Below are 22,991 nucleotides of genomic sequence, written 5' to 3' on the forward strand. Positions count from 1 at the left end.
GGCAAATAACAGAGAGGAGAAACAGGATCAACCCCTCAAAGCTGAGGCACTTGGTTTTTCTTCATGCCAATCTTCGCTAAAGACAAGCTAAACCCTTTACCTGGAAGCTGCTTTTTTCTTTTTGTTTTACAATTTTTAATTTATAATTTGTTGTGTGGTATTCCAATCTTACTTATGTTGTTTTACAGTAAATTGTTATATGCTTAAAAATATACACATTCAGAGATTGGAACTTTTTGTTGACCTTGTTTTGAGATGGGTCTTTGTACTGTTTTTATTTTTGTAGCACTCCATGTTGTACTCCATGTTGAGTATGTTCAGAAGAATATAAATAAAGCCATATAAATAATAAATATTTGATATACTGTCTATTTTTTGCATTAGTAATTCATTTTACACATAATATAACGTTATTTTTGATAGTAAATTTATTTAAGCAACAAAAAAACTGAGGAGCCATTTGGGAGCCGGAAGAGCTTTTTAGGGAGCTGAGCCAAAAGAGCCGGAATTCCCATCACTAATCACTAATACAGTAAACACCACACAAAAATGTCACAAAACATAGGAATACTTAACTACGGTTTTAGAGTGGCCAAGTCTACCTCCAGTCTTCAACCCTGCAGAGCATGCATTTCACCTGTTCAAGAGGAGACCAACCCAAACTCTGGAAAAGCATCACCAAAAAAGAATGCCACTGTTTGTTGATGGCAGTGGGTCACAGACTTGATGCAGTAGCCACCTAAAAATGTGACATTTCATTGTAATTATTAATATATTGATATATTGTAAATCATCTATTCCATGCAGATGTAAATACAATCATATGGAAGATAAAATGTTGATTTCTTGTCTTATATTGAACGTCAAAGTAATTGGCCTCATTGTACCAATACTTTGGGAGGGGGGTTTATGTCATTTCCCGACAGGCCAGCTATTTCTAGACCAGGGTCTGTCAAAAAGAAACTGAAAGGTGTTTTGCTTTCACTTTTAGGGATACACTGCACACATGTCAGCATTCTAGAAATTCGATGCACAATACTTTAAACGAGTACATGCATTTTAAAAAAACGTAAATTAGACAATAATCAATAAGAAAAAATATCAATATTCAGTGAGGCATGCTCAGATAACAAATGATCTAAAAAATATTGGCATTACTGACTTTTTTTAAATCTATCTTTTTCCCATTTTCTTTGCCAGCTCTCAATATTATTGTAACTAATTTCATTCCCATGATGAACCACTACAAGCACAATTTCATTCACTAATTGACACAAAGTTTTGTTTTTCCAGTTATTCTTGGGGAAATCAAATTGCAGTTTAAATTATCATTCCAGTCGAGATGTTATGGTCCTGAAAAGTAACCCGAGTGATGTAGTCGGCCACAAGGTGGAGTATAACGGCTGAGGTCTGATGATGTGGCATCGCGGGTTTAAAACTGGGGAGGGGGGGGGGGCACAAAGAGCAAAATTCTGCACGTTTACATCGTTTGATGACACTTGATTCAAAACTACGACCGAACAATATTGCATTGATTTGATCTGTTATATTGACAAACAAACAACAGAATTCAGATTATGTTGGCCTAAGGAGGAAATAGCAACAGAGACTAATGGCCTGTTTATTTTTTTAAAAATGGCTTGAATTTGAACGCGCGATGTGTTTGTCGTCCACAACTCCTGAGAACATCATGATAAAATGGAGTACGGCAAGAGAGCCGATATGCCGTGACAAGATCAGTCTCTTTTTCGCTCTGCATGATAGTCCAAAATTAATCTGTGTTTGTTTTTTCCTATTCCATCACATACCCCACCAGCCTTGCAGGCCTGATGAGGGAAACAGGTTTCCGGTTGTATATTCAACTAAGAAATAGTCTTCTCAGTTTGCCTGTCAGAAAGAAACAGAAACTAGTTTTACTTTCACAATTGGAGGATGCAAGGCTGAGCTGAAAGGAGGGCTCGGCTTGCCCCCCGCCCCAAAAAAAGTATTGTTTCATTTAAAAAAATACAAACATACATACACATTATACGTATACAGTATTTACATATATTAATGTATACATGTTAGGTGTTAATGGTTGTTTGTCTCAATGTGTGACCTGCGACTGACGAGTGACCAGTTCAGGGTGTAGTACGCCTTTCACCAAAAGTTCTTTGGGATATACAGTATATTAGAAAATACTTTCTTGTTTATATATATATATAATATGTATACCGTATATATATGGTTGTATTTGATACATGCTACATATTTGGTTTTCAATCGTGATTATTCTTTGCAAAATTCGCTTGTTTTTTTATTTTGTTTTGGGCAGTGCACTGAATGGGGGTGCTGTGGCGGCAGGGCGGGGGCCACCAACAGGCTGCACGGCTATTGTCCAGAGAAGAGTTCAATGAGCGAGACTGGGTAGACCGGGGGGGGTCGCGTTTGTGACAACGTGGTCGAAAGGCACTCGAAAAGGACCGATCCAATTTTGTTTTTAATGCGTGAGATGGATTCAGGGTTTCGTTGAAACGTGACCAATTTCAAATAAGACCAAGTGTCCAGTTCAGGTGGGTCAGTCATGTCGAAAGTGAAAACCTCAATTGTCGCTCGAGTCACGCCTCATACCACCCACTCCCATCTGTGTAATTCATACGGCCATCACTTCTGGGGGCGTACCCCCTTCTGGGCTTGATGGTACGGTCCCAGAGAATAAATACAGCACGTTGGGGCGCAACGTCTGTAGTTTCGCATCTTCTCGACGACAAATTTGTACAAGGGCAAACAAATTGTGCTACTGACGCTCAAATACACAAAAGGAAAGATGCCAAAAACTCTGCAGGAACTCATCCAGAAGCTGCATGAAATCTTTAAGGACGACCGTGTCAACGTGGAGGAGGTGCAGAAACTCATGGAGTCATACAAGAGCAACCCTATGGATTGGAAGAAATACGCCAAATTCGACGCTCACAAGTAAGACGCTTCGTTTTATGTACCATTAGGAATCGTTTAAGTTGAATAATTTACACAGCACTGATGCAATTTGCACGTTTGTTCTGACGTCAGTGCCTTTGTATTTTGTTCCAATTTGAAGAGATTTTGTAGAAGTTACTCCTTTTTTCATAGTGTTGATAGATGTACAAACGGTTGCGATAAAAAAGTTAAAACGTTTAAGTTTGGCATGCATATTGGTGCAAATTAGCAAGTTCCTTCTTTTAACTTGTGATCACATTAGAATGTTTATTGGTTCACATATAGAAAAAGTAAACCTTTTGGAATAACGTTTTGTTTTCAAACTAACAGTCAAATGTGTGGGACAGGCTGACGTGAAGATTTTTGTGTATATTAATATATGTGGATTGCTAAAAAAAAAAAAAAAAAAAAAAAGATCTCCCCATGTTTTTTGTCACATCTCATTTGAATTATCTGTATATGTATAAAAAAAAATTCAAGATAGTTGACGTCACATGTTTATCTGTCCGATACTGACCACCGTGACCTACAATATACAGTATTGCAATGGTGTTCCGCTGCCAGTATTGTGATGGCCAATGAAAGGGTGAGGAGGGAGCGAGGGCTGTGCGGTTAACCAATAATCAGTGAGCAAAGGACGCACACCTCCATACGTGCTTGTGTGTGTACGCACGCACGCGCGTGTGCAGAGGTTTCGGCTCCGGTGGCATGAAGATCACCAGGGAGCCACCGTAGCTGCCTCCAAAATATTTGACGACTGACGGAATGTGAGGAGAGGGCAGGGGGTGGTGGGCTAGCTTAACCGCTCCCCTCATTAAGTCTGTAAAATACTTTTAGGGCATCACTATGACCTTCCTGTACGTAGAGTGGAAATAAAAAGACACAAATTATTACATTACATAGGTACTTTTTAGTGTTCTTTTGGTGATGTGTTTGCTGCAAACATATGGCCAAAAACAGCAACCTTGGTTTCCTTGACCCTAATGATAGTTTTTGTCACGCGTTTGGGATACATAGTTTATTTTTTTTATTTCCCTTCTCAAACAAGTTGGGAAACACTGCTATAGAATGAAAATCAGAATGATGACACTCAACAATGCGCTATTTCAGCTTTGATGGATGGCCATCGCACATCTTTGATCGCAATTGTATTCGCAGATACACAAGAAACTTGGTGGATGAAGGCAACGGGAAGTTCAACCTGATCATTTTGTGTTGGGGAGAAGGCCATGGAAGGTGAGAAAACGTCAATATGGCAATAGCACACATTTTGTAAACCTTTCATAGCCTTTAAGCACTAACACTGCTGCCCGCCGACATGCGCTGTGATCACCTTGCAGTAGCATCCACGACCATTCCAACTCCCACTGCTTCATGAAAATGCTGCAGGGCGAGCTCAAGGAGACGCTCTTTGACTGGCCCAAGGGCGAAGACCAAATGATCGAGAAGTCGCACAGGATGCTGGAAAACAACTCAGTGGCCTACATAAATGGTAAGAGGAGAACCAGTTTTCAGGCAGGTGTCTGCAGTCTTCCACGGGGCGTTATGTCGTGTGAGGAAAAAATAAAAACAAACATATTTTGCATGTTCTCTTCCTGGGATGAAAACTGTCTGACCTGCAGTTATGTGATCTATCGCTTAAGCTCAAAGTTTGCCCACATGACTCACAGCAAATGGCTTTTCTCTATTAATCAAACAAACTGTTCAAGGTAAGAGTGAAAAGACAAACTGCGTCAGTAATGACAGAGTTACACTGCTATTTTAACTCCTATGATATCTGCATGAAGCAGGCAATAGTACATTGGTGAATGCCACACTCTTCTTAAAAAGCAAACAAAACTGTTTAGCATGTGTGTCACAGTTATGAGGTTCAGGGTTCAAGTCTCCAGTTCGCACGTCCTGCTACATGGAACCCGAATTAGGATAAGTGGCATGCTGTAGAAAATGAATGGATGGATGCTACCTCTGTTCAAAAGTGTGTGGTGTTCCACAAGGATCTGTTGTGGAGCCATTTGTTATTCCATGTTGGCAATGCAGATTTTATTGGCCCAATGATTTTAGTAACTTAAGAAGATGTTGTTAGTATAATATAATTTAATTTTCATTTCATTATATGTGCCCTGAGATCAGCAGACGACCTGTGCTAAATGTCACCTCTCACTCCAAAGTCAGCTGGGGTAGGGACCAGTTCTCCTGCAACCCTAATGAGGACAAGCACTCCACAAAATAGATGGATGCCGATATTATGCAATAAGAAACACTGTCCGCTGAATATTTTTCCTACCATTTGATGACCCACAGAGGACTTTGTATAAACTGGCATGATAAGAAAAAAGTTCAGTCACCAGTGATCTACTTGTGCTTTCCAACATTGGCAGAAAATGTGTGTCATGATCCATATTTCACAATATTCCATTGACATTTATTGCCTGCACAATACCCCTGCGTTTTTATGTGCGTGTTTTTCAGACTCCATCGGCTTGCACCGTGTGGAAAATGTGAGCCACACTGAGGGTTCAATTAGTTTGCACCTGTACAGCCCACCCTTCCAGACGTGTCAAGTCTTTGACCAGCGCACCAGCCACAAGAGCGTCGCGAAGATGACCTTTTGGAGCAGATATGGCGAGAGGACTCCATTTGTAAGAAACTTTGTGTCATTATACCAAAATGCTAATCCACTAATAGTAGCATAACAGCAGTTGTACTAGGGAGGGAATCAGCTTTGGTCACTTGATTTCCCGTGATTTCTCCCAATTGCTATTATTATTTATTTTATGAGCAAAGTAAATATCTTGATAATGATCAAACAAATGCCTATGAGATATAATTAGCATTTACTACACCTAATATTACATTTTAAAAAATTACAATGACGTGAAACAACTTTTTTTGTGCATATTATTGAAATTAATAGTAGGTTTTTGAAATAATGGGGGCCATGTGGTTGTTGCAACATTCAAAATAAAATTAAAGTTGTGTCTTTTTTCAACTGGATCTCATAATACACATTTTGAACTACTCGACGTGTATTGGCCCATTTCAGGCAAACTGCATTTTTTAAATGTTACTGTTTAATTGTTCTGGAAACTCCTAAATTGAGTAAAACAGAAAGAAACAGGAATAAGTTTTCATCATAGAATTAGCAAATACATTCAATGTAGCCACATGGCATTTATGCTAATAGCATGTTGACACTACTGTGATTTAAAAAATTAAAAAAGTTATTTCCTGAGGATGCGAACAGTACCGATTCAATGGGATAACCTACAAGCTGTTAAAGGATACCTTGAGCACAACAATGTCGAGTGTTTTTCTTTGTGACACGAAATAGACAGGATGATAAGATAGCGGCATTACAAGGGCCTTCATACACAATAAACTAGTCCACACCCTCCGCATTCAAAAGTGACTTTCTTAAGCTAAAGTGAAAGAAAAATACAGAAAAGAATACTGTTTGGAATTATCCAGTATTATAAAAAATATCATTTAAAAATGTGATTATTATTCGATGACTATTATACAGAAGCCTAACTGTTGTTCCTCTTTTTGTATTGCAGGAGACCAGTGCATCAAAGGAGAACAACTAACGAGTTTCCAAACGAAAACTCCGGATTTCCCCCCCAGCCCCCTTACCATTTTTGATCTACAGCGACCACGCGGCTTGTTTGAAATATAGATGCAGGCTTGTTTAAAAGGACACAAAGGCCTTAGTGCGGCTTTATCACTCACTGCTTGGCAAATACTGATGAGCAGAACATGATTGAATGCATAAACAGGCTTTTGGCAGTTGATTTTGAAATGATACGCCCCAAAATGGATGGATGTCTAGCATATTTCTGTCACAGTTGAGCACTTTTCTATCTGTAATGGTAGCAGTTATCTGCTGAAAATTGCATGAAGTTTAGTCTTTTGTCCACGGTCTGATGAAGGCAAAAGTTCCATTAGATATTTTTTTGTGGGTGGATAAAATGAAATGTTTGTCTAAGACCAACTGTTAAACAGTTCCAGTGATTATAATTAGTGGACTGTACTTGTGTGTTGCTCAAATTATACATCTTCTCAGGCTTTTGCGTTTTATATTTGTAGCTAGCGAATTCATATTGTGTAGTCATTTCTGTAGCACTGATATCTGTGATGCAATAAATGATCACATGTGACAAAAAACATTTTGTCTTTTGTTTATTATAATTGTTATTTACTGGGCGACGATTTTCACAAAGGTAAAACACGACTTACTGGTAAGGCAGAGTACACCATGGAGAGGTGGCCAGCCAATTGCAGGATACAGATACATACATCCATTGGCGCTCATTTTCTTCAATGAATCCAACATGCATTTTTGGGGGAATCCACGAAATAATTGGCGCACCCACAGAAAACCAATGCATGAACGGGAAGTACAGACCAACTCCACACAGCAGGCCCGGGAATGGATTCAAAACTGTGAGGCAAGATCACCAGGCAACTGTGCTCCCTCGACTATGGTTTTTCTGAAAGAATAAAATCTGTGCAAAAGCACATACTAGTGCTTAATACTTCATTACGGTGTGCCACAAGGATCTGTCCTAGGGGGATTAGTTATTCTATGTTGGCAGTGCTAATTCAACTGGCCCCATGGTTTTATAATTATATTTTTCAATATATATTGTATCGAATTTGTACGTAGATGTGAAGGTTCACTAGCGACCAATCCAGCCCTGAATTCAGCTAACCCTAATGAGGACACACGATATAGAAAATGGAGGGGTGGCTGGATAAAGAGCAGCACCGATGAGCATGTGTGAGTTCTTGGAGGCTTGAATCTTAGTTCTGGCCTTTCAGTGTGGGGTCTGTATGTTCTCCCCAAGCTTGTATGGTTAGGGAGGGGTCAACCTGTCTTTCCCGAAAAATTTCAAAAACATGCACGTCAGATTCATTCAAGACCAAGTTGTCCATAGATGTGAATGTGAGTGTGAAAGAGCCTATTAATGCTCAATTGATAGTCGTAAAAATTAACAGTAGCTGAGTAATTGAAAGATAAGCTATATCTGTCTGGCACAATGTGGAGAATTATGACTTGAATAGTTTCACTGAAAAAAAGATGTCGGTGTGTCAAATTATCATTTACAAAGTTAGTTTTAGAAGAGTATACAAGGAGCAGAAAGCTTGACATGATTTTTCTTGCAATCGGATGCATTTTTTTTTCCCCTCAGAGCTGTACTGTATTACTTTTTTGCTTGGACTAGGTAGTGATTATTTTGTAAATTTCGTCCTATCTACGTCCTCCCCGTGCCTGCATGGGTTTTCTCCAGATACTTCGGTTTCCTCTCACATTCCAAAAACACGCTTGGCAGGTTCATGGAACACTCGAAATTGTCCCTAGGTGTGAATGTGAGCGCGAATGGTTGTTCGTCTATGTGTGTCCTGCGATTGGCTGGCAACCAGTTCAGGGTGTCCCCCGCCTACTGCCCGAAGACAGCTGGGATAGGCTCCAGTACCCCCGCGACCCTTGTGAGGATAAAGTGGATCGGAAAATGGATATTTGTTTCTCATCACAATCCGAGTTTATGACTTTATTCTTTTGAGTAATATATACAGTATATACGTATATATATATTTTTTTCATAACATAACTTTTTCCCATAACACTACGCAATTTTTCTCATAATTTTTTCCCCACCTCATAGCAAGACCTCTTTATTCTCCTTGCTTTGAGATTTCATTTGTCATAATTTTACTTTTGCTTCATTTCAGTGCTATAATAATCCTAAAATTGTCTCCGGATTGACGAATATTAATAATTGTTGGATCAGGAGACGTTACATTTTCTCAAAGACCCGAAACAACTGTGCAGTATATGGAGAAGGAATTCAAAGACAGCTATGTCTTCACAAGCTCCCAACACGTGCATTGAACGGTAACAGTACATACAAACTCACAGGTCAATGGTGGGGACACAGCCATGAAAAAGGGACCTTATGGTCATCTCATTTCATCACCGATTGCTAAATGTACACAGCGTGACTGGAGGGGTATTTGTGAAATGAATCTCAGGGGAACCATGAGATGGCCGGCAGCCAGTATGGTATTACAGAAGGTCAAAGTATCTCAGGGGAACCATGAGATGGCCAGCAGCCAGTACGGTGTTACAGAAGGTCAAAGTAACAGCGTTCATTTTTAACATTGTTTTTTTTTTTTTTTTAGATACCATGTGACGCACTGGACAGAGGCTCATCAAACAGAAATGTCTTATCATTAGACTACGATAAGAACTTCCTGCAGGACAGCTTGCCAAATTTTTTTTTAATGGCATAATGTTGTTAGTGCGGTTCATCCAATCATTGGTTTGGAGCAGGGATTTATCTCCCTAGTACTCTGTAGCATACAATAAATGTTGCTGCCAAACTATAAAAAAAGACAATAAAAGTAACTATTTAGTTCAGATAAAGACAGGATGCAATATAATTTAAACAACTTGATGTTGTTATCCTGGTGCTGCATGTAGTACGTGACAAATAAAACACAAAAGAAATAGGGTGGTAATCCTTCTCAAACCCAGAAATTATGATACTGATTTGTACTCATTTAAGGATGGTGTAACTGGCGCCAAGACTGAGTTGTTGGTTGCCATGACAACGAAAATACAATTTATTTTAGGCTTGTTGTTTTGCAAAGTATTTTGTATTTCTATGTGAACTTTCATATATGTTTTTTCTTTAAATCCTCTGAATAGGTTATTTGGAATGTTTTGTTAAGAATCACTTCCGGGTCACGTGCCGTGGATAGAGAGGGATAGAGAGAGAGAGAGAGAGAGAGAGAGAGACAGAGAGAGAGAGAGAGACAGAACTACGATACCGTGTGGTCTATGTGATTTACTGTAATTTGATCTACTTTCGGTTTACCAAGGTGCACACGGTATGTCATTTTGTGTTTATTTATTTAATGTCCTGTTCAAGATATTTAATTTTGATTGTTGTTTGAAATATGTTTTAGTTTTCACGGTGTTCCACGAGTAAACGTTTTTGGACATCAGTACGAGGCGCCATCCTTGACCGGGGTAGATACAGATGGTGTTGCTCAAAGATGTGTCCTGGAGCCACCAGGTATTTTATTTCAACACAATAAATAGCCCACTGATCCCACCTAAAAATTAGCTAGAAAATGCAACAAATTCTACTTTCTCAGAGTTTGATTGCACCATTGTCACCTAATTCCTGTTGCAGTTGCATATACAGTATGCTTATATCTATATTTTATATTGCATTCTGGACTGTGTACAGTTCTTTTTCTGAAACATTATTTTGTGCATGCAATACTTTGTTTTTCTTCCCCCCCCCCCCCCACCCTTCAATTTTGCTGCTGTAGATTGCAAATTTCCGCATTGTGGGACAAATAAAGGTTTTCTTCTTCTTCTGAATGGTTAAAATCCCAAACCTAAGAACTATGAGACATATGCCCTAACCACTTGTACACTATGCTCCACAAAGACCAATTTCAATTTGTTGTGATCTGATGTCTGCAGCAACATTTTTCAACAATCCCAAATATCATAAAAATGTCCAAAATACTTTTAGTCACCCATATCTTTGAAGAGCATCAAGAGAGACAAAGCACATCAACTATACAAGAAGCTTACGTGCCACTTTTCTTCTTTTATCCAAAACATCACTGCTTATTGTGGTGTTTGCTACATTAGCCCGAGCAGCCATTTTGTCGTCACTGGCATCTTTCTGTGGTGGTAACACAAAAAAACATCAAATACACTTGTGGAGGTGGATCCTCACTAATATAACAAAATATGAGAAAACTCAAATTTTGCTTGAACTCAAAAATCGTTTCCATGTTTTTTTTGTTTTGTAAATGTGCAATCTGTCAAAAAGCTTTCAAACACTGAAATGAAAAATAAAACGTCATTTGCTTTTTATTGTTTGCAGCTGCACAACTTCACCGAGTGACTAAAACCAAACACTGTTGTCCGTGATGTAGATACGTACACAATATATCCTTTTGGCAGAAATATATATATTTTTCTAAATGTGCAAGGTCTCAGGCACATTTCATTTCAGTCTTTGTTTCGTTTGGCACCCCCCCCCCCCCCCCCCATGCCAGCTCTTTACAAACTGTTCTCACTGCATAATGCCACTAAGGTATCAGCTGAGGTCATACAGCAGGCGTACAGTTTTCTGACGGAGACTGAAAGTGCAAAGGAGTCTGGTACTGTACTCACTCATGATAATGCTGAGTTTGACTAGTCTTCTTACACTCAAACAAGTACAGCATCTTTGATAATCAAAGTGGTTGCTCTGCATTGATAGTGACTGGACTATCACGCGACCCTGTGACTAAGCATCGAAAATATGAATGTAACACTTAGTTTTGCCGCCATTTTTAATGGATTGAACTCAAAGATGTGTCTTTTTCCTATGTTACCCATTTCTCTCCAACATTCTTTCCAAATCGGTCTTATTGTGTGCTAGTGAGCGCCTCTAAGAACCTCATAATGAGTTAATCTATTATTACTGGCAAATGCAGGATGGTGACTGTAAAAATATGCTGTTCAAGAAACGTAGCGATAGCAAAACGTAAAATAACACATTTTGGCACAAAACAACAAATGATGCTCAGGGAAAGTGATTTCAGTTCTTAAATGCTCTGATGCTCATTAGTGTGCATTTGAGATCAACAATTGATGAAAAGGTCAATACTGGACTGACGCCCTGAGAAATGTGCCACAATTGTCAAGGCTTGTCCAATTAAAAATATAGAATTGTAATCCCGTCAAATAAATAATATGAAAAAGAGCTGCTAAGGAGTTTGTCATGTTACAAATATTCAGCATCCGAGTCTCCTTGCGCACCCACGAAAGATCTGATCTCCTCCAGAATGTCAGGACTTGTCTTCCGCTCTGACCCTTCTGACCCAGACGTTTGTATGACCGCCAGCCTCCGAGATCCTGACGACTGTGCCTTGTTACTCACAATGTCTCTCATGATATCGCCTGCGCCGCGTCTGCCACGGGAGCTGCGGCTGCGGGATGAATTGCTGTGATTGGAACTGATGCCGTTACTATGATGGGAAGCACCCAGGATGCCAAGCACCGGGTGAATTCTTGGAGTCTGATAACTTTCACGGTGGGACGTCTGGCCAGCAAAGCTGTGCTCTGAATCCGAGTCGTACTGGGTTTTGGGTTGAGAGAACTGATCTGGCTCTTGTTCTCTCATGACATTTAAGTCCACTTGTTCTCCAGCAGCCTGTTGGACGTTTACGTTGAACAGCCCGTCTCGATGCACAGGCTTTCTGGAGGAGGGCAGGGATTTTGGACTGCTGATGTCAGCTACCTCATCAGGGTGAGCACTGGCGGCCTAAAAACAAAGTGGAGGATTTATTTTGATTAATTTTCATTTGCAATGCCGACTTGGCAGCGGACATCTCGGGCAAAAAAACTTGTCAAATACACTTAGGCTGGATTTACTGTATATTGTAGGCCCAAGTTGCCCAATAACGATGTACAGTGAGCACCCTTGTCTGGTCGTTATTCACAAATTCATTTATTATCAGCTCTTTGTGGAAACATTCACATATTCCCATTATTTGTGCTCCTTTTTATAAGACTCCAAAACGCCATAAGATGGCAAGGCCTGGATAATAGTTAAGCAGTCATCAGCGTCAAGATGTACAGTATGTCGAGGTGATGCATCTCGACTAAGAGCGTAACATCTTTGTAAGTTGATGAGGAGTTGAGTTTAGCCTGGGTTGCTCGTGGGAATTTTGGAGAGTCTTCACCGCATGAGTGGGTAAATGCATACTAGCAGTGTTTTCTTCCAAATCAAATAATACGTAAGCAATTTAAAAAAAAAAGGGTAATGTGGCAAGATTATTTCACATGATGAAGTGTTTAGAGTTTGTGGTAAATTTACAGTTCAAATAATGACGAGTGGCAAAACAAATTTCAGGGCGTTTTCACTATTTGTAGCAAGACTTCATTTCATGTTTTGCTTTTCCAGATACTTTCCACGAGTATTTGGCTCTGTTTCATTGATCAAGCTAAGTTTCAAAAGATAAGCATGACCAGATTCTTTCAAATGCTAACCCCAACACAATTTTCCACCTGAATATCATGAGAACGACGTCCACCGGGTGCTGCTCCATCCACTTGGGCCACATGTCCCAGTGTGGAAGAGAGCTGTGGTCTTCCCAAAGGCGAGAAATCTGAAGTGTCAATCCCAGCCATTGATGCTAGCTGACCTAGGCTGAGTGAGAAAGTATTAGTGAAATGGAAGAAAAGTGATCATACCTTACAGACGAGAGCTAAATTTTGACCCAAACATGTACCGCCAAACACATGCTCGTTGACTCCCAAGTTCTTCTATCGTATTTTCAAAATCCGGTGTTTCCCAATTATTTTGTTCCAAGCTCAATACACACAATATGCAATAACGGCACAGGTGATTTAAAAAAAATAAAAATAAACAAATAAATAAATACATAAATAGAGAGAGAATTATTTTGCGGTCTAACTGTCTAATTCAAGATGCGACAATGTAGCGGAAGATGAAGTACAAAAGAAAAAGGTTCTTTCCTGTGATGAGTCATCACCCTGTAATGTTGCCGTGGAACATATAAAAATGAAAAACCAACACAGGACCAGATAAGGAATGAAATACCGGTGTCATGAAGACATTATCCAACAAACTGACTTGCTCAAAATGAAACTAATTGAAGTGCAGGGCGTAAAGCATAGTAAGCAAGCAGTTAAAAACCGACGGCAAATTGCAGAACAAGAGCATCTCTTCTACAATGCTCGTGCTTCCGTGATATAAGTGTAAATGTAAATGTTCTTTTATTTTAATAGTATACTGTACTGATGTTGACGTGATGAGGGCTTGATTTTTAAGACTTTTATTTAACGCCAGGGAATTGTTTAAAAAGTAAGTTTCAATGTGTTTAAAGTATGTGGGAGGGACAACATTGAAATGCGGGGTTTTTTCCCCTGCCATTTGCCCGCTCTAAAATCCGCATTTTGATCTATTATGTTTGGTGCTGGAATGTACCCCTTGCAATAAACCTGGATTCACAGTTCTGATGAATCAGGATGGAGTTATCATGCCTATAACAGATAAATAATCAACAAAAACAGGCAGGGATTCATTGCATTTAAATGACTTTGTGATCACCTAAAGATTAAGAGAGATCCTAATGTTTTAATGACCTCCCAGGTAAGCAAAAGTAATAGTTGTGTCAAGACAAAACTTAAGCATCGAAAATGGGCCGGGGTGGGTTATTCGCAGAACTAGAGCTGCTCGATTTTTAAAGAAAGTAAATGGAAGATTTGCAGTCTTCTAAAACATTTGCCCCAAGTGTACAATTAACACATTTTTATTACTGTAATTGTATCAAAAAAGTGCATAAGTAAAATATTTTCAATTATACATTTAAAAATGATGACATATTATTTATCATTAAATGTAAGCATCAAACATATTTTGCAAACGCATTTAACTCCTTTTTTCAACAATGAAAATCTGCATGATTTACTGTAAAAATTAAATGCATCATTCATGATCTCCTGATCTTAGTATTGATCCGATTCATGTTTTTGAATCAAGTCTTGTAGGGTGTCCTTGGCAATTTTGAAAGTTGCTTTCTCGTAAAATGCATTTACAATAATAAAAATAATAATGATAAAAATTGTAATATAAAATTATATATGTTGACATATTCAAGAGGCATCATAATGAAAGAGAAACTTTGAAATTCATGTTCCACTTTCGTTCTGTCACTTCCAAGTGATGAATGACGAAGGTAAGTAGGAGGCATCACACTGACGATCTTGCGAGGAAGGAAGTCAATGAACAGCATCGGCGCCAAGAATAATTCCCCCTAGTTTCATTTTGAGTCTAGCGATGGCAGCTGAGAATTAAGCGGAGTTATTTTAAACCACGTGGGCTGCATGTTTCATGCGTTTTGAGGTCAACAGTTCGAGGCCAGGGGGCTTGTCTTACTTAATTCATTGATTTATGCAACATTTTATTGGCTTTAGTACTGATTTTTTTCCCGTCAAACTTATTTGGTATTGTACATTTCATAAAGAATAACGAAACTCAAAGTAAAGCTATTACAAAAAGAAGGGTTAACAACCACCTCACATGCTACTCTTGTACTTCCCCTCAACAACACCCAAATGAATCCTCAATGACCTCGGTCATCGGCCAGTGGGAGAAAGCTACAAACTGAAAGAATTGAGAAGTGCTTAAGAAACAATGTTGATGCCAAGAAAAGATGACTAACTTTGACCGGTTATAAGTCCAGAAAACAGAGGTTGACTCTGTTTCCACTGCATATGGTCTGTGGACTTATTCAACGCAGTACAGTATATTGTCTACTTTGTCACAATAAATAAAAGCAATTTGATTAACAGTTTGGAATCAAAAAGAATTTCCAATCAGGCAAAGCATGATCGTTTGCAGACTCGAATGAGACCCAGTACAATCATTAAATCACAAAAACAGCCTGTTTAAAACTCTAGTTGTAGCTCAGAGTGGTGTAAGACTGCACTGCAATATAATGCCAGCTGCTTCGAATATGTACATCTGATGCATCTAACCAAACGAGGACATCAAATTGGATTTCATTTCATCATCAATTACCACGGTGTATTTTTAAATGCTTTTTTTTTTTTGCCATTCTTAAAATAATATTCCGAAAGATCTATTCACAAAGTGGCTGATGAGTGTTATACAAAATGAGTGCCGGAGCACTTTGGGAACAGAAATGGCAGGAATCGGTGTTACCCACCCGGCATCGTTGACGAGATCCAGGAAAGCGTGGAACTTGGCGAAGGAGCGTTCGATGCTCACCAGCACGTCTTCGTCTTCGAGGGCACTGCGGTCCGGCGGTGCAGAGCCCATGGCCACAAGCGCTTTGGACAGGGAGTTGTTGTTATCACGAAGACGAGCGTTTTCCAGCTCAAACTGAATTTAAAAAAAACAAAGACAAACACAGTTATTGTTTAGCTAACAAGAGTAACTGTGCTATTTTGAACGCCCCCCCCCCCGCCCCCAAACACACACACACACAAAATGGAAAAACATTAAGTGGAAAGCAAATTCAGAATCACATTCACGCAATGGGACTGGCAGACGTGCTAAGCACTAGGCCAGCCTGCTGCCATGTTAAGCTCCTTTCAGCACAATATTTCATATAAATAATAGTTGCGAAAGCATACCGGTACTACAGTACCTCTCTGAGTAAAGATTCAGCTTTTAGTCTGGCTCTGCGCTCCTCTCCCAATCTCAAACGACATTCCTGTAGCGCCATCTGCAGGACAGGCACAACAAACGACATTTAAAAAAAAAAGTTCGAGCAGTTAACCTCGAGCTAGATGTGGCTGACCTGCATACGATCGAGCGGCCTTGAAATGACGCTGTCCTGGTGGTTGCCAGGAGATGGCCTCTGATCTCCTGTCACCACTGCCTCGCCGTCTTCCTCATTGCCATCCTCCTCTTCCTCCGAATCAGACTCAAATGTAACCCTCACGGTGGACGAAGCCTTTTATGGAGTCAGAAGAGTGTTTGAACTACAATATAGCAGACATAAAACAAGTCATGAAACTATAAATATGAATCCATACTTGACCTCGAAGATGCGGCGCTGACTGGAAATTGTGGTCCTTTGCATCTGCGGGAGGAAAACCTCTGGAACATAAGAATGCAACTCATGAGCTTTGCGGCCACGGGTCCCAAGTCGAGAATGCGCAGCCCCAGCCATCCAGGACACCGGGTGTGAACACTAAAAGATCCTGTCACATCCTGAATGACATAGTATCTTTATTCTCTGCTCTTCCTTGTTAAGTGTTGTTCCTTCTCAGTCAGATTGTGGAACCGACTGCCTTGTCATCTTCAACCAGTTGCAACGCTATGTGCGTTTGGTTTTTAATTTGGAATGAACCAGCTGAACAGTCTCCTCACCGCTGGCGTCCAGCACGTGCAGCGGAATGAGGCGGCCCATGTCTGGAGCAGGAAGCGCGCTGTTGAAGCTGAGCAGCGACTAAGCCTTCACGTCCAGCAGAGGTCATTTTTTGAGGAGCTGAAAGATAAGAGAGCAACATCTGCCAGTCATGCAGTCACACAACATGTCCTACAGTTGGGTCAGTAATCGGAAAATCATTGTTCCAGATCAAATGCTAAACTCACTGCCGGAATCCAGCCCCTCACATCATTTTATGTAGCCCACCAGAGCTTAGCGAGTGCGTGGGTGTCCTAAAAGTCGAAACTGTTCTGGCCTTTTATTGATGACATGGTAGCATTCCATTTTTGACATGACACAATTGGAGCATTTGTACTTGTACTTGAAAAGCTGGCACTATTTCTTTGAACCGTGTGCTAACAATAAGCCCATTGCTGTCATTTTTTGGTACCGGTAGTCTCTTTTTTGGGGAAAAAAAAATATTGCGAGAAGTGTCAGAAAAGTCACTAATTACGGCTAATACGTTAAGTTGCCAACACTGCAGACACAAGTCGTAGCTGTTGCTTGCTACTTCAATTGCATGAGTGTCCATAGGTGTGCATTGGTCTGATCTAGTATTGACATGTTAGACAGCTTACACAATTGTTACCAAATCTTCTCATGAGCATGATGAAGTGTTTTATTAGGTCACTTAGGAAAGGCGTGGTCAGTATTTGTGTCTCTGAGGAGAAAGTGTCAATTGTACCTGTTTTTTCTGTGGATGCCCTGGACACCACTCGCCGCTTCGATGCAGCTTTCTGTTGCTCTTTGCTGGCAGGCGTGAGCCAGCAGTACTGGAGCGGACACATAATCACGCATTAAGTCATTTTTTTTCTGACTTTACAAATGTCAGAGAGTAGCCGAAACCAATCACCTCTGGTGTCTGTGCTTCAGTTTTCATTAGTGCTTTCTCGATTACAGTCTTAATTAGGGCATTATCTAAAACAGAAAGGAGAATAGATATCCTTTAGCAATGCAATGTGAAAATGGAATGATTGTCATGCAGATTTGTGTTTTTGTTTCATGAGGTCTGTTCTATTTGTTCGGGTTTTTCAGCGGCATCATCTGTTGAAAAATGTGTTTTGATTTGTCTATAGGCGGCCTCGTGGGCGAGTGGTTAGCGCATCGACCTCACAGTGTCGAGGTTGTGTGTTCGATCCCAGCTCCGGCCTTCCTATGTGGAGTTTGCATGTTCTCCCTGTGCCTGCGTGGGGTTTCTCCGGGTACTCTGGTTTCCTCCCACATTCCAAAAACATGGCAGGCTGATTAAACACACTAAATTGTCCCCTGCCTACTGCCCTGAAACAGCTGGCATAGGCTATAGCTTGTGAAGATAAACCGTTTCAGATAATGGACGGATGAATGGATTTGTCTATTGGTCCACAGAGAAGTGCTTACTTCTGGGTGAACAAATGCAAATAGAAATGCATAGTCAGAGATAAAACCAAAGTATCTCACCTGATATTCTCAAAGTGGATTAAAACCATAATTAGGAGTGTGGGAGGTTAACATTTTGCCCCATGTTGAGATTTCAAGTACATTAACTAAAATGGTGACAGTGAATGAAATACAATGTTTCAAAAAAAAAAAAAAAAGCAATGTAAAGTGCACTACAGTTAACGCAAACGGGCATGGTGTGACAAAGAGGAAAGTGTGACAACCTGTGATAGATTCTTACCAACTAAAGGGTTATTACGGATATCCAGTACGCAGAGAGTAGAATTGGTCTTCAAGACCTCCAGCAGATGACAAGCTCCGCGATTGGAGAGGCCGCATTTCTGCAGGTCCACAGCTGCTCAGAACACCCCAAAAATACAAAGAATGATCTTGAGGGATACACAATAATATAAACATTTCCTTTGCCGTCATTATATTTCCACCTTCTAACCTTTAAGCCAGAGGTCTTCGGCCAGCTCACGTGCAAGACGAGCAGCACCCAGGTCCCCAATCAAAGTGTTACAGTTCAGGGTGAGACGGCGGAGACCTCCCATGCCCTCTAATTTCGGCTGTTGATACCTCAAAGATTGTGCCCAGGCGGAGCCGTGCCTCTGTATTCCCTGATGCTGAAACAATAGAGATGGTGCCACCAAAGACACGAAATTAACAATATACAATTGTGTTTTGTTAAATTTACATTAGGGGGCCAACTATTTGGAAAATCCCTCATCTGAGGAGGGTACTTCTTACAAATAAGAACTGAATCATGTATAGAATTATATCAGCCGCAAAAGAAGTAAAATGTCAACAATATGGGCCACATAAAAAAATTGTTGAAAAAACAAAGTAGGGAAAAAAAGAACCCAAAATATGAATCAAGTGGTCAAGAACATCTAGATCCTGATTGAGGAAAATGTTGGAAGGGGAAAAAAAAACCAACGTAATCTGTCATGAGAAAATAGACAACCCCCCCAAAAGGTGTCATTACTAGGAGAACAGTCAAATGTTCATAAGAATGAAGTTCGATTAAAATCTTAGGTAACTTCTGTTTGTGTGGAAATTTTGAAATCCACTTCCAAAAACAGCACTTGCCTCATAATTTTGCCAGTTCCAGCCATTTTTGTCTGCCACTAGATGGAGACAAAGTACTAATCAAGACTATGCCATCAGTAGAATGATTCCCTAACGGCATGGTAATAACTTTCTATTTAATTTTTTTGGATTGATTTGGGGTTTTTTTAGTCACTAAATTAAGAAAGGGTTACTTTTCCACAAAATGTCTTTAAAAAAAAAACGAGCAAAAAATGTCTACCAAAATGAACTTGAAGTAGGTATACAAGCAAGACTTTTGAAGTGTAATTCCTTGCAACTATCCACAGGTTCTGGCTAACAGTTGTGCGTTTTGACTTTTTTCTTTTTAACTACTTTTATTAAAATGTGTGTGCTGGAAGATGTGGGATGCAAGTGGCTGGTAAATTTGGGGAAAGGCGACATGACAGTGAACATCAAATTTCACCTGGATAATGTTGGCGAGATGCTCAGCTCCTCTCCATGTGATATTGCATCCTGTGAAATCTAGTTCTTTGATTCTTGTAGAGTACTTCACACTTTGGCAAATGACTGAAAGATATATCAGGGGGAAAAAACAGCCGTGCTAAAATTTCTGAACTATAACCCAATTTACAAAGGAAGATTGTGTAAGATTAATGAAACATATTTTAGGATTATGTACATCAAAACTATGTAAACCACATACCCTCCAAGCCGTCATCTCCAAAAGGACAGTTTGCCAAGGAAAGAGCTTCCAAGGAAACACTTTTTGCAACACCCTGAAAGGGAATACCATTTTTAGGCATAAAGATCCTTCCTTCAGGAGAATACAGTGGAGCATTGAGGTACGAGCTTGAATCATTCTGTCACCACACTCATCATTTTAAACATTTACATTTGTAAGTGGTCAGAATCACTTAATTGGTTTAAGTTCCACTGTACTGTAGAATCTAGGCTGTAATTTTGTGGTCCATTCTTACCTTTGTCAAGCTGACAAGGTCTCTTTCCCTTAGAGGAAGACCGTTCAGCTTTAAAGTCTTCAAGTTGGGAGAAAGTGAAAGACACTCCTTCAGAGCTTTGCACAACTTGAAAGTCATGTCCTTAGAGCGAATAGATGGGATCTTCTTCCTGAACACTGGCTTGTAGTACCTTCTATCTGTGGCATGAAAGAGACGTTCAGATGCACAGCTGGACTCAACGGAGCTCAATGTTATGCTCTTTTTAAGCCTGACCTGGATCTCCACACCCGTGGCTTGTCTGGTACGTGCTAGTAATTGCAATGTGGTGAAGGTATCTATTGATAGAGATGGAGTCCAGAATGGGAGGCCAATCGGATAACTTGACCTTGTCTCCATTGAAGTCCAGAATGCCTTGGTCGAGATGCATTTTTACAGCAGTGAGGGGGATGGTTTGCTCTCGGGTGCAGGCATATGTGTAGTATTCCATGAAGTTATGAGCACCTCGCCTCTTGATCTGAACACTTTCCTGGACCATTGCTTTGGATGGAAGAAGAATTGGGTCATAAAACCATATTTTTCTGACTACAAAGCTACATTCAGAATGCTGGTCTTAATGTTCAATTCCGAGATTTCTTGAAAACAAATGGCTCCAATCATCTTGTCGTTTAAATTAAACTCACAAGTGGGGGGGTTTTAAAGTCACTTGAGTGTTTGAAGATGTTGAAATGGCAATACTGGCTATGCTTTTACAAACTTGAAACTCTGTTGGCAGCCCTTTTGTAAGTATGAGCAACAGACATCAGCGTGTGGCGATGCAGAAATAATGAATTTATTATCATGAATTTGGTTAATTTCCCAGGAAAGTTTGGTTGGAAAATGATTCTAATGGAATGCACGTGAACTTTATATTCATTTGTCGTTATGAATATGAGACGGGTCCTTGGAAAATTGTCTATGGGCCCCAAAGGTTTGGGAACCCTTAGTAATAAATTATAGTTAAGCATGAACGCTCGCCTCCTAGCAACTGCCGTGACAAAAAGCATTGTTGTGAGCAACGCGCTGCTAATAGTTAACGGTAACATCGCACGCTGTTACTTGACATACCATCCGATGTTTGAAAACATTGACTTTGACGTACCTGAATTTCCACGAAATAACTCGGACTGTTTAGTTTTCGTTGCTGAAGCGTTTGGCAACTTCAAGGGTTTGTTATTAGGCACAAACGGTAGTAATTCAAAAAAAAAATGACGCCAACTTCTTCGTTCTACGACGTCATGACGTTCCACTTGATGCTTAACACTCGGGCGTCCCCTATCGCTTGAATTGCACAGCCTTTGGCGGATGAACGACAGTACTGTACTATCATAGTTTACAACTGGCACTGTGTACCACAAATATGATTTCGGAATCGAATTGTACCCACCCTTCTCTTATGATTAAAGTTGACAATGAAATGAAAACAAAACACATTCTGTTGGTTTTCCCCAGCAAGTTTATTTTTCTAACATCCAAACATAAAGGGGCAGTGTATACATTTTTGTCATTGTTTAGTTCAAAAACCTCCTATTAAATTTATGCAAATATGCAAAAAAATGTTCTGTCACATCAACGTCATTTTTAAATGTAATTGTAGGTCAAGTATTTATATTATATAGGGCTCCCGACAGAAGGCTGTCATGTTTTGCCGCTATCTTTCTTATACGTATAAGAGACGAATTTAGCAAACGCTTTTGTAAACAAGAAAATGTGTACAGTATTTACTTGAGAATGTATTCTCGATAGTTATAGTCAAGGTTTCTTTTCCTAGATAAAGTGGTTCATTTTCCAAGGATAAGGTTTTACTTTTTATACTTTTACAATTGTTTTATGGTGGGGCGGCGTCACAATAATGAGCTGGTTTACCACCAAACAATCGAAGCATTTTTTCCTTTGAGTATTGTGTATACAGCTGGAAGCCCATCACATTTATCAGTAACCATGAAGTAGCGTTCAGTTTCAAAAAAGGTTGGTGACCCATAATTGAGACCCAGGACACGCTGGAGAGACTATGTCACCCAGCTGGCCTGGGAACGTCTCGGGATCCCCCGGGGAGAGCTGGAAGAAGTAGCTAGGGAGAGGGAAGTCTGGGCTTCCCTGCTAAAGCTGTTGCCCCCGCGACCCGGCCCCGGATAAGCGGTAGATGATGGATGGATGGACCCATAATTGACAGTATGTTTACTTTGACATTTCAGTCTCTATTATTTTTTCTTGAGAACCAATGATAAACTTTTTCCTGAAAAGAGGCACTCTTTTGGAATTACCGTGGCATTGTAGGATACACGGGATAGTTACATTTGTCATGAAAAATACAACCATGTGGAGGTCCTTGGAAAATTTTCTCCTCGGCTCGGACTCAAAACGTGTGCGAGCCTCTGCGGTCTGGTCGACGCAGTCGTGTTGTTTAAGAGAAAACCCCTCTTTCCCAGTTGTATTTGAACGCACCGCGACAACGCCCTCTCTTTCCATCCCGGGGTTGTCTTTGTCGAATCGCATTGGTCGGTCCAAACGCCAATCAAAAACACTGCGTTCCCATAATCCCAACCCACGGTGTTTGTATCCATTGGGATT

The 22,991-nt window shown here is 40.1% G+C and overlaps 2 protein-coding genes across 3 annotated transcripts; one reads left to right on the forward strand and one right to left on the reverse strand.

Moving 5' to 3' along the window:
- The first annotated feature begins 2,715 nt into the window (after window positions 1-2,715).
- Window positions 2,716-7,121, forward strand: cdo1 (cysteine dioxygenase, type I). Its single transcript, XM_086112004.1, has 5 exons — window positions 2,716-2,955; window positions 4,114-4,191; window positions 4,296-4,447; window positions 5,425-5,594; window positions 6,513-7,121. The coding sequence occupies exons 1-5, from the start codon at window positions 2,807-2,809 to the stop codon at window positions 6,540-6,542; spliced, it is 579 nt and encodes a 192-aa protein (XP_085968130.1). The 5' UTR covers window positions 2,716-2,806; the 3' UTR covers window positions 6,543-7,121.
- Window positions 7,122-10,830: 3,709 nt separating this feature from the next.
- On the reverse strand, window positions 10,831-21,639 carry LOC147205188 (centrosomal protein of 78 kDa-like). Of its 2 annotated transcripts, XM_086112057.1 has the most exons (16): window positions 21,523-21,639; window positions 20,658-20,921; window positions 20,406-20,581; window positions 20,132-20,204; window positions 19,892-19,995; window positions 18,827-19,001; window positions 18,617-18,730; window positions 17,813-17,877; window positions 17,645-17,732; window positions 16,902-17,019; window positions 16,565-16,628; window positions 16,327-16,482; window positions 16,174-16,251; window positions 15,730-15,905; window positions 13,043-13,184; window positions 10,831-12,296 (listed from the first exon to the last, which is right to left on the reverse strand). In XM_086112057.1, exons 2-16 carry the CDS (start codon window positions 20,917-20,919, stop codon window positions 11,757-11,759), a joined length of 2,331 nt encoding a protein of 776 aa, XP_085968183.1. In that variant the 5' UTR covers window positions 20,920-20,921; window positions 21,523-21,639; the 3' UTR covers window positions 10,831-11,756. The 2 variants fall into 2 exon arrangements, with proteins under 2 accessions (XP_085968183.1, XP_085968184.1); XM_086112058.1 differs by lacking the exon at window positions 21,523-21,639 and having other exon boundaries at window positions 20,406-20,577; window positions 20,658-20,803.
- Between the last annotated feature and the right edge of the window lie 1,352 nt (window positions 21,640-22,991).

Source organism: Hippocampus guttulatus, chromosome 5, assembly GCF_054856545.1.
Source record: "Hippocampus guttulatus isolate MCC_2025c chromosome 5, RoL_Hgut_1.0, whole genome shotgun sequence".
Lineage (NCBI taxonomy): Eukaryota > Metazoa > Chordata > Actinopteri > Syngnathiformes > Syngnathidae > Hippocampus > Hippocampus guttulatus.

Bases quoted from the DNA above. Each gene is read 5' to 3' on its own strand.
- LOC147205188 (XM_086112057.1), bottom strand. From the start codon at position 20,919: ATGGTCCAGGAAAGTGTTCAGATCAAGAGGCGAGGTGCTCATAACTTC. The intron at 17,878-18,616 runs GTAAGAATCTAT...TTTCTGTTTTAG, and splicing joins CCGTAATAACCCTTTAGTTG to ATAATGCCCTAATTAAGACT. The intron at 17,020-17,644 runs GTACAATTGACA...CTTATCTTTCAG, and splicing joins GGCATCCACAGAAAAAACAG to CTCCTCAAAAAATGACCTCT.
- cdo1 (XM_086112004.1), top strand. From the start codon at position 2,807: ATGCCAAAAACTCTGCAGGAACTCATCCAGAAGCTGCATGAAATCTTT. The intron at 2,956-4,113 runs GTAAGACGCTTC...TTGTATTCGCAG, and splicing joins GCCAAATTCGACGCTCACAA to ATACACAAGAAACTTGGTGG. The intron at 4,448-5,424 runs GTAAGAGGAGAA...CGTGTTTTTCAG, and splicing joins CTCAGTGGCCTACATAAATG to ACTCCATCGGCTTGCACCGT.